The 14,847-nt window shown below is 43.1% G+C and overlaps 2 protein-coding genes across 2 annotated transcripts; one reads left to right on the plus strand and one right to left on the minus strand.

Moving 5' to 3' along the window:
- On the minus strand, positions 1-1,206 carry gjd6 (gap junction protein delta 6; the record flags this gene model as incomplete). The annotated part of the gene is made up of 1 exon (XM_079161239.1): positions 1-1,206. The coding sequence occupies one exon, from the start codon at positions 1,204-1,206 to the stop codon at positions 1-3; it is 1,206 nt and encodes a 401-aa protein (XP_079017365.1).
- Positions 1,207-9,135: 7,929 nt separating this feature from the next.
- On the plus strand, positions 9,136-13,537 carry LOC306697404 (E3 ubiquitin-protein ligase MARCHF3; the record flags this gene model as incomplete). The annotated part of the gene is made up of 4 exons (XM_079161291.1): positions 9,136-9,320; positions 10,606-10,801; positions 12,243-12,449; positions 13,379-13,537. 4 exons carry the CDS (start codon positions 9,136-9,138, stop codon positions 13,535-13,537), a joined length of 747 nt encoding a protein of 248 aa, XP_079017417.1.
- Positions 13,538-14,847: the final 1,310 nt, after the last annotated feature.

Raw genomic sequence — 14,847 nt, forward strand, 5'->3', positions numbered from 1 at the left:
CTATATCCAGACCTCAGCACTTCTCTGTTTAGACTCTCTGATCGCTCTCTTACTCTTCAGAGGCTGCCTCTCTCCTTTATGGGAGTCCTGTGTCTTTGGTTGCTCTGGTCTAGTCTCTCTGACCTCCTCAGGCTCCCTCATCCTGCCACTGTTCACAGCACAGGTCCAGTCAGGCTGGTGACCCACCACCAGGTCCAAGGTGGGCAGGGAAGTGGTGCTGGTCACGTCCCTGTAGCCTAAAGAGGATGTGAGAGAGGGGCTGTCTGGAGGGAAGGTTTCATACCCCCCCCTCATACCTGGACAACCTCCCCAGGACGCCCTCTCCCTCAGCCTCACAGCCTGCCTGATCTTCTTCCAGCCCAGGTGGTTGAGCTCCAGCAGGTTGAGCAGGATACAGAAAATCCCCACACAAAACATGAAGAGCAAGAAGATGGTCTTCTCCGTGGGCCTGGAGACGTAGCAGTCCACCGGCTGGCTGCAGGGGGCCGAAGTACAGAGGAAATGGACAGGTACCTGGAAGCCAAACAGCTTCCACTGGGCCGTGACAAAGCCCACCTCCAGAACAGCCCGTAAACACACATGGAAGATGTAACATTTAGACAGAACCCCTCCAGAGACCACGCGACCGTCTGCACTCCCCTCCTTGACGGTGTAACCTCGGGCGTGGCTCAAGGACACCATGTTGTTGGGGTCTCCCCTCAGGAGGGTCTGAGCGGTGACGCCCTCCAGCACATCCGCCAGGCTGTGACCCAGATGCTTATGGGAGCGGATGGAGCAACTGTCCGAGTCGCAGCTCCGATCATACACCTCCCGTCCACTGCCTTGCCCTATGGCTGGGCCTCCCTGCCCTGGGATAACTCCTAGTCCTTGCCGTTGCCTCTGGGTGGTATTGTGGGGCAGCTTGGACAGGTTGTGCCACGTGTAGATGATGAAGCAGAGGGATGGCGTGGAGACGCTGATGATGTGGAAGACCCAGAAGCGAGGTTGCGAGATGGGCGCAAACGCATCATAGCAGACGGTGGAGCATCCCGGCTGCAGCGTGTTGCACACAAACATCTCCTGCTCGTCGGTGTACACGTCCTCAGTCGCCACAGCAACAATGAGCAGCCGGAAAATGACCATGACGGTGAGCCACAGGCGCCCGATCATGGTGGAGTGCTGGTGGACAGCATCCAGGAGTCGTTTGAGCAGGGTCCACTCCGTCATGGTGGCCTGTGGCTGCCGGCTGCCTCGAGGAGGGACGAGCTGCCTGGAGTAGAGCAGTCTGCTCTGGACTGATCCACGTCTCCTCCTCCCAAACTCCTACCCTGTTAGACTTGCTGACATCTTAAACCACTTTGCAGAAGCCCTGGTCTGGGCTACACTATCCTGCCTAATCTACACTACCCTCTGGTCTTGAAGTTTTAATTCTCAATTCTGGAAACTTCTCCTAAAATCAGAGCACCTACCTCCCTGATGGAAGCCCGCAGTAGCCTGCTTTCTGACTGGCTGCCTTGAAAGCACTGGAGCCATTGCAAGAGAGAGCCACCTCATCTTTCATAGATAAGCATGTCCACTTGACATAAGTCACTTGGCGCGCTCACTCCTCTCCTGTCTTTGGGATCCATTTTAAAACCAAGAGACCTTACCCTTCCTCTACTGGAGGACCTGCTGATAGTGCCGACTGATAGAGCATTCTTCACACATTAGTGCTCTTCCTTTAATGGAGAAGCATATTTTAAATGATGACCAGTACAGAAGAGCATGCTCACTGTCAAGTCCTGGATAACACACACTGTTATATAGATGGTTTATGTCAGGAAACACGACTGCGAAAATGTATTGAGAAACCAGGTTTGGGGAAATAAAGTATTCCAGAGTTCAGTCTGGTGTCTAGTGAGGTTTTCTGTTCCAGGGCTTGTTTTGACTGCTCCTCTCCAGCCACTTGTCAATCCTCTTATCTGTGTTTTAAAAAAAGACCCTTGAAAGGTCTGCTAGCATCAAATCGTTGTGTCCCCAGATAAAACACTCAGTGACCCCCCTTTCCTTACTTCAAACAGTCTGGGCAAGCCCCATCTGAGTCTCTGTCTCGGAGCTCTGCCCACAGGCTATTTATGACATGAACACAAACATTTGGTGCAGCGTGAATGAAAATGACATTTAACTCACACTACACACTACATATATATTATTAAGGCCTCAGTATGCTTCACATCAAGTGCTAGTTGGATATTTGAGCAGCTTTGAGGGATTGAAGGAGACAATTTTATGAATGTTCCAAAAAAGACCATCTGACAATCATATACAGTAATTGGCCAGGTGTTTGGAAGTGTGTGTGTGTGTGTGTATAGGTGTGTTTTTTATCTCTTTTTAAAATGTTTCCCTACTTCTATCACTTATTTTGTGCATTACTTAATGCACCATGGATGCGGTGTGAAACTGTCTGAAAGGGCTGTTATCCCCATTAAACCCTGTTTCCTACATAATGATGCTCCCATACAACTGAACCACATTCTCAATTACTTTTCGAGTGTGTTTCTCCCGGATTACGTCAGCAGTTTTAAAAGTGTGGTTAATGTTTACCTTTATGTTTTGGAATGATGGTATGAAATGTATTCTAGGATAACTTCGAGCCCATCGCTTGTATGAAGTTACATCGCCGCTTCTTTTTGAGTTGGAATGAAGTGTTTTTGACCACACTTACAGCACTGGTTGTATTCATTCAGTCACACAATACAGCAGTGGTTGTTGCAGACACACCTGGTGGAGATCTACTGAGGGCACTCTTCTACATCAATATGTACTTATTTTACTGACGCAAATCTGAGGCCAGAATCAATACTACAGCATACATTAGCTGTTCAAAATACTTTATCAAATAATAAAGGTAACCAGTAGATAATGTGCTACTTCAGTTGTCTGTCATTTTAAGACCTCGTTGAGATAGTGACGCTACGCAAGTCCTAAATGGATCTTATTCAAACTTCAAATTTGATCATAATCTGGAGATCACAAGTTGATTTTGTTGTTATCTCAAGATCACAATCTTTGTTATTTCAACATTATGAGATTATTCATTTGTTATCACAAGAATTATTGTTCATCGTCATCAAACCAAATTGTTTAGGTCAAATCATCCGACGGTTCAAATGTATCACTAACTAACCCAAAGCCGTGACGTTAGCGTAAGGATAAACGTGTAGCTACGGTCTGTTTTCAAAATAAGGTTTTAACAAGGTGTACAAAATACATATATGGAAATAAGATTACATGGATTATAATCACTTATAGTATAATATGTGTTGTTGACAAGGGCATATACAAAATACATATCTGAAAATGGATTAAATGGATTATATTCACCCGAATCTTTGTGCACCTAAAAAAATAACTAGATTATGAGGGAAACCACTTTATTGTTGGATTTTTCGTTTCTGGAAAAAAGATTAAATGAATAATATGTGACAACTACTGATACATTTGAGTTGAAGACATCTCTGACTACATTCAGACACAAAATCAAGAATTTTATCAATTCAGAGATTTTCCAAAGTAAAGGTCCAACATTTCTATCACGAGATAGCTACATCTTCTTCAGATCTGAAGTCATATCAGTATTTCCAGCAACACAAAAATCAAAAAGTAAAGATATTTTCCTCAGTTTTGTGGTATTTAGTTTTTAATTTATAAGGGACCGAGGCGATATGTTTATGCTTTTTGTGAATATAGTCTCAGTTTTCATATGTGTTTTGTATATACCCTTGTTGGTATCTCCAAGGAGCAGGTGTTGCAGTATCTTTATCATGATCATAATGGCGTACAGGTAGAGCATAAAGCACATATGAGATGTCCAGACAGCTTCCAACAGTGCTTTTGTCCACCATCGATCCAGGCCGAGGCACACGCTGGATTAATATCTTTTAATGGCTGTTAGGGGACCTGATGAAGTGAGGGATCAATAGACTGGAAAGTGGCCCCTCGCTTTTCACAGGATTAGAGAGGGCCCCAATCCCATCTAACAAAATGCAAATGGTGGAGGCGGATAAAGGGTACACTGACCCAAACAGACCTTGACTAAATCCCAGACACAACATCAGCCGACTTAGACCTGCAGCCAGAGGCAGCCTCAAACAGGCCTGCTGCACCCAGCGGTGGCCACAGAGAGGACAGGAAGTGGCTTTCCTCCAGAGGGGCGCGTCGGGGCCCTGTGCTTATATCTTTGCATCCAGCGTCTGGGGCTCTGCACACTGCTGTACCGTCAGTGTCAAAGGAATCACCCACCCTCTCAGTCTGTTCATGAAGGAATTCCCAATGATGTGCGTTCCCTCTGGGCTTTGTGAGGAGCAGCCTGGGAATGAATAACAGACAGGATTAGAGGCAAAGAGAGAGACAGAGAGGGACGGGTGCCCTGCCAGTCTGAGAGAGTCGTTCTTTCTCCCTTTTTATCTGAGCTTATGTGTAGAAAGGGAGAACAGACTATAAATATGAATGGAAGGGCTTCCTTTACAACACAGGCTTAAATCTGAACCTACTCCACACAGACATGTTTTAGTCAGTGTAACATTAAAAAACAGTTGATTTCCTAATCTAAAATAATAATAATAATTATATTTTTACAATAACCCAAATTATTTTGCATTGCAGTCTTCCTTTTGTCAGGGCTGATAGGTGTAAACATCATTGGTGCATACTGGTGTTGGAGTATGAGGCGTGAAACACTGGTTGGGGACAGCCAGAAGTTTTGCCTCCAGGATTTTGAGACAGTTTGAGAGGTACTGCTCCATGCTGTCGAAATCATCGGAGTGAGTCAGGCCAAGATTTCAACAAGTCAATGTGTCGTTACCAGCCAGTGAAGCAGGATTTACAGCACTGCTCTCTCTGAACTCTGAAGACTTTGAAACAACAAACTTTGTAAGTAAAACCCTTTCAAGAGAAAAACCAGCGGGGAGAACAATTTCCAGGGCAGCTCTACTGATGGATGATGATTAAAACATTTCTTTGTGTATACAATCATGTTAAGTTCATTATTGAGTGAACCCAGAACGCAGCACACAGACTCTGACAGCAGGTAAAAAGGTGTATTGCAAACTTGCTGTGTGTTCCAATACCCATACTACAATATTATTTATTATGCAAGAAAAATATGTATTATGTCTGCAAAGTATGTCTAATGCAGTATGCCAAGAACCAGAACGTTCTACTACATCCGAATGCATTTTGCAGTACGCAAGCCAGCATGCTTTTCTGACTATTCTGTCCCACAATCCTTAATGCAGCAGATATATGAGGGTCAAAGGTGACGTTAGGTGATGAATGTCACAATAGAATGCTACTGCATGACACAGTATGTACTTTGTGAGGGCAGCTGCAGTACATAGAGCAAAAAGAAAAAGGTTTGCAGTGATAATGATAGATGGGCTCTGCAGAGGGTGAGTGTTCTTGGGGCTGATCCAGTGGCTGAATTGCAGGAAACAAGGAGCTGAGTTTGTCAGCTGAGAGTGAGCAGAGAAGCAGGACACTGGGGATCCAGAACAGCAGACTGGCAGCAGCAGTTTAATCTGAGCACAAGGAGACAAAACTACAGAATACCCCAAAAAATCCCTTCTGAGGCCTGCAATGTAGCTACCAACGTCGTGTATGGAAAGTTCTGCCAAGGACTTGGAGGAAAGCCAGGGTTGATAAAATGCAGGAGCAGGAGTAGCCATGCCCACACACAGAGACAGATACACAGGGAGACCACAGGGAGACCACAGGGAGACCACAGGGAGACCACAGGGAGACCACAGGGAGACCACAGGGAGACCACAGGGAACACAAGGAAAGGTAGGAGAGGCACACACCATGACAGACCCATAGGAAAAGGCAGCAAACATCCACGGATGTTCAAATCAAAACAAGGCATAATAAAAGTGAGAAGATCAGAGAATTCTTTGATAAATACAAAGTATGATTTTGTGTGTGTGTAGATAAAAACACAAAGCCATTTATCATAAAACCAAGTGATTCAATTGAGGAAATGTTTTCAAGAGAGTACGGGGAACGTTTTAGATTTGAGCCACTACACCTTTTACAAACAGGTCAACAAGGACGAATGACAGCAGTGTTCATCTTACACATCACACTGTTGCATTATCTGTCATTTTCTTTATCTAATAATTTTTTTATTTAATACAACAGAAAGAACACCTACCACTGCCAACATCAGCAACAACCGCATTCATTCTAATAATAATGATGATGATAACCTTTACAGAGGATGTAGAGCAAAGCACTCACACAAACAGGAGAATTAAGAAACACTTTGAGTTTTGTTAGTTGTGTTGAGTTTAGAACCAGTTGATTTCAATATTTTTTTGTATTCATAATCATTAGGTGTGTGGATTAGTTGTATTGCCTGTAAGTATGTTTTTACATTGTTGCATGTTTATCTGACCTGCTGTGCAGACCAACAGACTCTCACATTCGCTAAGAAACTAATTATTTCATCTATAATTAGTGACGATTTCCACGGTTCCTCCATAAGAAACCTGCAAAGACATTATATACTGCATGCAGTACAGTGATGCAGGAACAGATCCCAAAACCCTGAAATGAGTCAGCGTGTTTGCACTTCCGGTTTCCTCGTCTCAAAGTCCATGTTTTTTTTCTAACAAGTTCTTGGTTTGATGCCTGAAATAAGGTCTGTGGTTAACAGAAGCGTAGGAGATGGTCACGTTTTGTTCTACAATATAAGACAGTAAATACCACTCTCATATATTTTTAGACTTTTACGTGTCTTAAAAAAGTTGGTTGCTAACAAGCGGAAATGTGACCACAAAACGTCAGCACGCCGATAGTCCGCCTTTACAGCCTACTTACTCACGCTAATGCCACTGTGGTTCATTCATGTCCTGACATTAGCTTTTTACATCTGCCGATTGTATTCACGATTTAAAAATCATAAAAGTGGTGTTGATTATCTTGCTAAAGAAAATACGAAACTATCATAAACTTCTGTTTGACACAGAGTATATTTTCTGCAATCCAAAATCCAATAGAAAAATCACATCGGCTTTAATTTGATTTATGCAGCGCTCTATTATACAGTATGTTCCTTCCTAATATTTATCAGAAAGGTTCACCGCAGGTTGGAGCAGAGTTTGAAATCTATGACTGTAGTTCTGATCATGGAATACATCTGCAGTGGGGGATCTGAGTGGAATTGAAAACAACACAATGTGTGCACTGCGGGCATCTTTACAAACAAGCCAAAGGACATTCAAATCAGTTCCTAAGAGGACATTGAAGGCTTTGTACTTTGTTTCTCTGTTTGGCCACACTTGCCATCAGATTTCCATCCCAGCAAGACTACTGATACTGATTGCGGTATAAATCACAGAGTGAGGACCTCTGTCCTCCACAGACATATGTGTCAAACACCAACAACAACAACAACAACACAGCATCATGTCCCTCCTCATCTGTGGTAGGGCCTTGGTCCTACAACAGCCTTTATTACCACGGGAGCTTGGAGGCCGGTGAAAGGCTCGCTCTGCTGCCTGGTAGCACCCTAACAGGATTAAGGGGGCGATACGGTGAGGTGGTGCTCCCGCTCGGTGTAACTCACTCTGATGTGATTCCCATTTGTTTGGCCTGGCCCTTACTTTCCCCTCCGTTTAATCCCTCACTATTCTCACCACCACCAAGCCACGCTAATCTGCTGGCAGGCTTTAGGAGGAGAAGCTTCCACACACGGACTCTGATAAACAGACGGGAAGGGCTGCTTTTTACTGTACAGGAGCATACACAAACAGAGTGTTTGTGGACATCCAGCTGCTGGTAAGCCGACTGAAATTGACTTGTTACTTTATACAAGGTGTTGTTTGAAGCCTATTGGCTCATTGTATGTGTGATAGGCTCTGCTCTGAAAGCTCCGTGTTGTGTTTCTTGAGTCACTGCTTGGGCTGCTGCGTTGGTGGTAAACAGGAACTTGCCATGAACAGAGTTTGATATCATGCATGTTTATGAGTCTTATTTCAAACACTGATGTAGAAGAGGACAAAGGCTCTGGTACACATTTCATGAGCGGGAGGCACCTTTCTGTTGCAGTAGACACAGATAAGTACATTTACAGTTCAAATCTACATTGTAGAATTTCTGGCTATTATGAGTCCTAAAAATCTAATTTTCCTTATAAAGTGATTAATGTTACGTTTTCAGTAGAAATTCCAGATATGATTGGCTGCTGCATTAGAATAGAATTAAGAACAATGAGAATTACTACCAAGAACCTGTTGAGTGAATCATCTGGATTTTTAACAATATGCTCCACTATGTTCCCCTATGTTGTGTGTCTGTGCTGTTTGCTGAGATGAGGGTTGTCGAGAGTGGAATAATACAGTAAAGTTACAGGCCCTAAAAAACAGAGGGTTGCTACTTTTGTTTGCGTCTAATTTATAGAGTTGAATGGATAAACTGTTGTTTGCCAAGAAACACTTGAAGCACATAACAATGTCTACATTTTTTCTGTGTTTTGTGTACGGATCACACCAACAGGATGCAGTGCGTTAGTGAGCCTTAGTGGGGTTATTAGGTGTTTTCTTTTCACACACGGATCCAGGCCTCCTGCCATTATTCTAAGCTAGGCTAACCACATCCAGGAAGCACAGACATCCATTTCCTCATTCTCAAAAAGAAAGTTGATAAGCATATTTTCAAAAATTTCAAAACATTGATTTGAACCGCATGTTAGAGTGTCATATACTGTTTTTAGGGAAAGTTTAAATTAGGAATTTAAGGCACTGAAAATGAAAATGATTTGGCATCAGTAGTGAAACGAGGTATCATACTGGTAATGATACTACTAATAATTATTATCACTTTTCGCAGTAGAATGTTACCACGTAGTTTCCTGCCTCTACAACCTCTCAGATACAACAATGCAAATCTGAACATTTGATGAACCTTTTTATACTCATATATACATATATATATATATACAGTATATATATAGAAAATGCCAAGTATATATTTTGGATTTCAACATATATATTTTTCCACATCCATTTAGTAAATGTGTAAAAATAGTGTTATCTAAGTGCTTTGCCATAACGTGATGAATGGTACGATAAACCTGTGTTTGTCTGCTAACAGAAGTGATGCTCCTGACATGAGTGAATGGCCCCTCATATAGCAGACATGACAGCAGAGGAACTCCCCGTCCCTGGGGCGTCCAGCCCTGTGGGGGAGGTCAAGTTAATGCCTGAGATCGGGCTGGAGGAGGGACTCAACAGCTGCGACCAAGAAGTAACACACTGTCACACACACACGCCCCGTGAGGAATGTTCAGCAATCGCCGACAGGTAACACAAGAGTTTTATCTCCTCTGTCGAGCTGGTTGATAGAAAGATTGACTGCATCCCTCTGCAAAATATCTCTGGGAACGTATGTATGCATTCTGTCTTAAAGGGACAGTGTGTAGGATTTGGTGGCACCGAGCAGTGTGATTGCTACCAACTGAAGATTGGTTTTGAGCTGGTTTATGTAATACTTTTGAATTTGTCTGTACCTCATTTCAACAAATTCAAACAGAATAGGGTTAGTAATGTGGGGCAGGTTTTTGTCTGTCCGTGCACATCCAACGTTTTCTAACTCCGACAATGGGTGGAGAAGATAGAACACTTTGAGGAGTTTCAAGAATGTTGTTTTTTTATAAAGTATAAAAGATCCATACGCTTCCCTCCAACGATTCGGCTTCAGCTCATTTCTGGGCAACCTTTACCCAGGGCTTTACATTCACACAGATGCTAAAGGTGCCTCAGTGCAACGATATCAGACGCCAACCCAACACTGACAAAGCTCATTTCTCAGATATTAAAACTTAAAATGGGCTTGAATCCAATGTTAGGTTTTTATTCCCTGGTCTGTAAATTACAGAGTTTTAAAAAACACATTTATTACAGGATTCATTGTGTTGCTTAGAAGACTGGCTATTTACAACTGCAATAGATTTGAATTTGTGGATCAGTATTTAAAGGTGTTATTACTACTATTGTTTACTATGAACGCACAAAATAAGTGACTATTGACACAAAACTGTTGTGGAAGGAAGAGGAAGGAATACTTTGGTTTGTTCTGCTTTTACTTACTATATGAATTACTCTATATATATTCTTACTTGTGTTCAGTCGGTACATCATAGCGTCTTGATGTATTTTGAAGTAAATATTTCTCTCCTTATGAAATAAGATTTGTATACATGCACATGGGATAGATGGCCATGTGTGTGTGTACTTGGTCTTGGGGATTTTAACATCTTAATATTGTGCTTTTGTTTTGTTGAAAGGGTTGTATTTCTGCATCAAGTGTCAATGGATGCATCATCTGCTTGTGGAGGAATTATATTGAGAAAGGACGCTGCTCAGTGCATGCTCCACCAGGTGCTCTTTAGGGACCCTGTTGTTATTTCACAGGAATTTGAATTGAATCCAGTGATGGGCCCAGTTAGAGTCAAATTGGAGGCCTTGAGTGTTTCTGTTCGGGGTCAATGACATAGAAATGTCTGAGAAGGCTTCTTGCAGTGCTACCATCACAACACTAGTAAGGTAAATGTTAAAAAGAGATCCTGTCTCTTTTCTGTCTGTGCAGGGAGGAGCCATTTTGTAGGATCTGCCATGAAGGCAGGGCCTCAGGGGAGCTGCTGTCCCCCTGCGAGTGCTGTGGTAGCCTGGCCATGGTGCACCGGGCCTGCCTGGAGCACTGGCTCACCGCCTCCAACAGCAGCCACTGTGAACTCTGCCACCACCAGTTTGCACTGGAGCGCCTACCGAAGCCCCTTACTGAGGTAGACCTTGCAATACACAGCATTGTCCTTGTCTGACCATGGAGCTCATTAACACTCAACGGGTTTTATTTGTCATTTAGATATCGGTCTATGACATCTTTGAGATGTCTTCCTCCGCCCATATACAATGAGCAATGACCAAAATATCAAAACCCACCCATGATGAATATATATATATATATATATAGGAGAGGAATCAAGGATGTGCAAACTGGGGAATGAGAGAGGATGAGCCCTGCTGCCTTCCTGTTGGACGACATGCTGCTGTCAGTTGGACCTGCTTGTACCCCTAAAGCCACTTAGCCTGAGAGCCAGATTAGAAGGCGTTTCCTCCCCTCGCTGCTCTGCAGTGCAGGAGAGTGTATTAGTGGCCTTGTCGTCTTCCTGCTGCATGTGTGGTCACAGACAGTAATCTGCTGATTAAGCACCATGCTCTCCACCAGGTTAAAGCAGTGAACAGCATAAGCCTGCTGTCAGGCAATGCTGGATACATGCGCTCACATGCACAGCAACACATGCACAATACTTTACATTACTAATATAGCAGAATGTGTCTGTTCTCAAGGGTGTTAAGACGTTTCTATCTGAGTCTATCTGGACAGCAGGCCGTGCACACACGGAACACATGGTGTGGGTGTGTGCAGTCCTGTTGGCCTTGTTGCACCTGTTTGGGTCGGACCTTTATCATGTAATACATGGCCTTGGTGACCTTACTTCCACCCACCTTCAACTTGAGCACAAGTTTCATCAGCCATGAAAACACCTGTTGGTTTTTTCTTCTTTAGAATATTGTGTATTTAAGCTTGGTCATCATACAAAACCATACTCACTGCAGGTCCCTTGTAATAGCCAACTGTAATTCTCAGGACGTCAGTATGTTTGATATTATTGTGAAATTATATCATGATTATATTTAATCATTTAAAATGAACAAATCATTTGTTGTCTAAATGAATTATTTTAAGTAAACTGTTATTAAAAACCAAACTAGATTAAAAATCTTTTACTTTTTGCAATTGCTAAAACAATATATGAAACTAAAACCCTGAAATGTACAAATTACTTCATACCTAACATCTCTTCTAAAAATGGTATTTTTGAATCACAACTTTGCACACAAACACCAGCTAAATAGGTCTTGGCACATGCCAAGTGCACACTGATGTGCTCGGTATAAAACACTATCTAGAGTCTTTTGCATTTCCATTTGTAGCATAAATATAGACTATGAACACATATGCAATATATTTACTGTCAATACTCATATGTGCAACGGTATCAGACAAGACATGCTGGCCAGATACCATACTTTCCACCCCAGCTGATCTATACGTACATAACCACATTTCGGTCGAATAGCCCCACCCACACCGTGCGTACCGTCATGATCCTGGGTTGTACTTTAATAACCAGCCTTCACTCTTTTCCTTCTTCCCCCCAGTGGTTGTGTTCTCCATCCGTGCAGCAGCAGAGGAGGACGCTGTGTGGCGATGCAGTGTGTTTCCTGTTCATCACACCACTGGCCAGCCTGTCAGGATGGCTGTGTGTTCAGGGAGCCATGGACCTCTACTACACCAACGGCATGGAGGCCCTGGGGCTACTGGTCCTCACGTTGGCCCTCTTCAGCATATACGTCTTCTGGACCCTGGTAGGTTCAGGGTCTACAGTATACTCGTCATTCAGTCAGTACATCGTTTTGCTTATTTGACCATCAGTAACCTTAAATGCAATCCAGCCTTGTGTAAAAGGATGTTGGCAATAAGTCTCTGCAGCCCCTTTCTTATTCCATAGTCATTTCATTTGTTAACATAAAAATGTTGGTTAGCAGCTTCAACTTACTAGGTTTTTTAAAACGCACCCATCAAATAATTAGTTAAAATTACAAATAAATCTAAAAAAAATTAAAACTTGAACTTTCAGAGGGGAAGTGCATTCTTGACCTTTGGGAACAGTAGTTACAAGCTCAGCCACTTACAAGCTTTTCCCAGGCTTTTAATCTACATCACATGGTCTTCATCAGCCAATGGCGTTGACTCAGTTGCCATCCCATGACAACTATAGACCTAATAAATCATTTCAAATGCATGGTCCGGCTCGACTCGACTCACGTTTGGTACCAGGTCCTTTTCATTTATTATTTTGTAACAGCTACGTGCTCATTGTGAATCTTTTTAGTCTGCACATCATTGATGTATGTGTACAGCACAATTTGACCGGCTGACAATTTAAAAAATCTGTGTTGAGTGAATAAAAAAATGCAGCCTCTAATGACGTTAGCGTGGCTATTTAAGAATCACAGGTATGTGCAGGACGTCTCATGCCACACTGGTGACTATTCTGACCAATCAGTGGTCTGCAGGGATTTAACTCCACCTTCTAGTATTGTCTCAGCTCGTTTGGAACTTCGATCACGTGGTAATAATAAAAAAAAAAGTACCAGGTACTATCTACACACAACTTTAGCCAATAGAAAAGTTAAAAAGGTTCAGTTGAGTAGAAGTATGGAACTTTGGTCACATCACATTTGACCATAAGCCTTTACCAGCTGTACTGAAACGTGATGCTTATGTTTCTCAGGTATCTGTGCGCTACCATATGAATTTGTTCCACACGTGGAAGAAGACCAACAAGACAGTGCGATTGCAGATTCCCTTGCCTGCCCACAGCACACCTACCCAACAGACCCTGCCCATAAACACCTCCTGCAAAGGCACCAACAAAGAGACTATGGTGTAGACTACAGTCTACAACACTGCACATACCTCACATAGAAGGAAAGAGGGCAACGAAGCTGAAGACTTGTCCCAATCCTGACATGACAGCAGAGTTGAAGGCTGGGTTGGTTGACTCCTTCAAGGATTGTCACCTTTTGCTGGGAACAATTGCGACAAAAAAGAGCAAATCTAAGTCGTCTCACAACCTTCGAGTCCGTCTGCGTGGAAAACTACGATCTTGTCACTCTCTCCAAAACAGAAGTCATCTTGTCAATCGGGGACATTTTCAGTTTGTTTTTTTTGACAGTGACAATCATTTCCTGGAAACAAAGCGTTCCGGACTGACGATCCAGTCATTTTTCCTCCTCATGGAATGAGATTACCAATTGTTGACACTGTTGCAACCTCGCAGCTGTAATATTTACAAGAACCAAATCTGGATGCTTGTTGAACCACAGGTTTTCTGATTGAGACATGCCACGAAAGAGTTACTGGGTTGTCTGTTTACAGCTTGTGGGTTGGTAAGCACTCCAGATACCCAAATGTGTGCGCAAAAGCATAGGTTCCCTTTAATGCATGAACTTCATCCACATGAAACATAAGGGTTACAAGAGCACCCTCCATTGGAATCAAACCAAGGTTGTTGTGGTTAAAAGCACCCAACAGCCCTGCTAGGTTCGCTCTCTCTGGTGGATTGTAATAGTGAGTGAAGGACATGCGTTCCATATCTAGAGTAGCCATGCTAGCAGCTCTGTGAGGCTGTACTTGGGCACAGTGGAGCTTTGCAGGATAATTCCTGCTGACCATGTTCACAGTCTTAGTTTAGCATGCTAGCTTGCTAACATAAGTGAATTAGCACTAAACTCAAAGTGCAGCTGAAACTGATTGAAATGTTGACCTGATGATTGAGATAGAGCAACCTGCCATTTTAGTCACTGCAACGTCGCATCTTTAGACAGCAATGGAAGACCATTATGTGGGCTGATGTTGAATGGGTTTTTTTTCCCCAATGGAAGGTGCCCGAGTGAAATGACCCATAAGTGCTTAAGTGGCAGCCAAGATAACAGCTGGTCAAACTCTCCAAATGTTACAGAAAGGTGCTATTAGGCTTCCTCTCATCTCGTTCAGCATAAGGTACGGTGGAAAGGTAATAATGCTGTTCCACAATTACTTGCGGCAGCAACATTTAAAGCAGGGGTCCCCAAACTACGGCCCGCGGGCCGGATGCGGCCCGCCTCCACATTTGGTCCGGCCCCCTGAACAATACCAGAGACGCATTATGATTTTTTTTCAGTCTGCACAATTAATCGAATTTTAATCAGCCAACCACCA

The sequence above is a fragment of the Pholis gunnellus genome, assembly GCF_910591455.1.
Source record: "Pholis gunnellus genome assembly, chromosome: 1".
Classification (NCBI taxonomy): domain Eukaryota; kingdom Metazoa; phylum Chordata; class Actinopteri; order Perciformes; family Pholidae; genus Pholis; species Pholis gunnellus.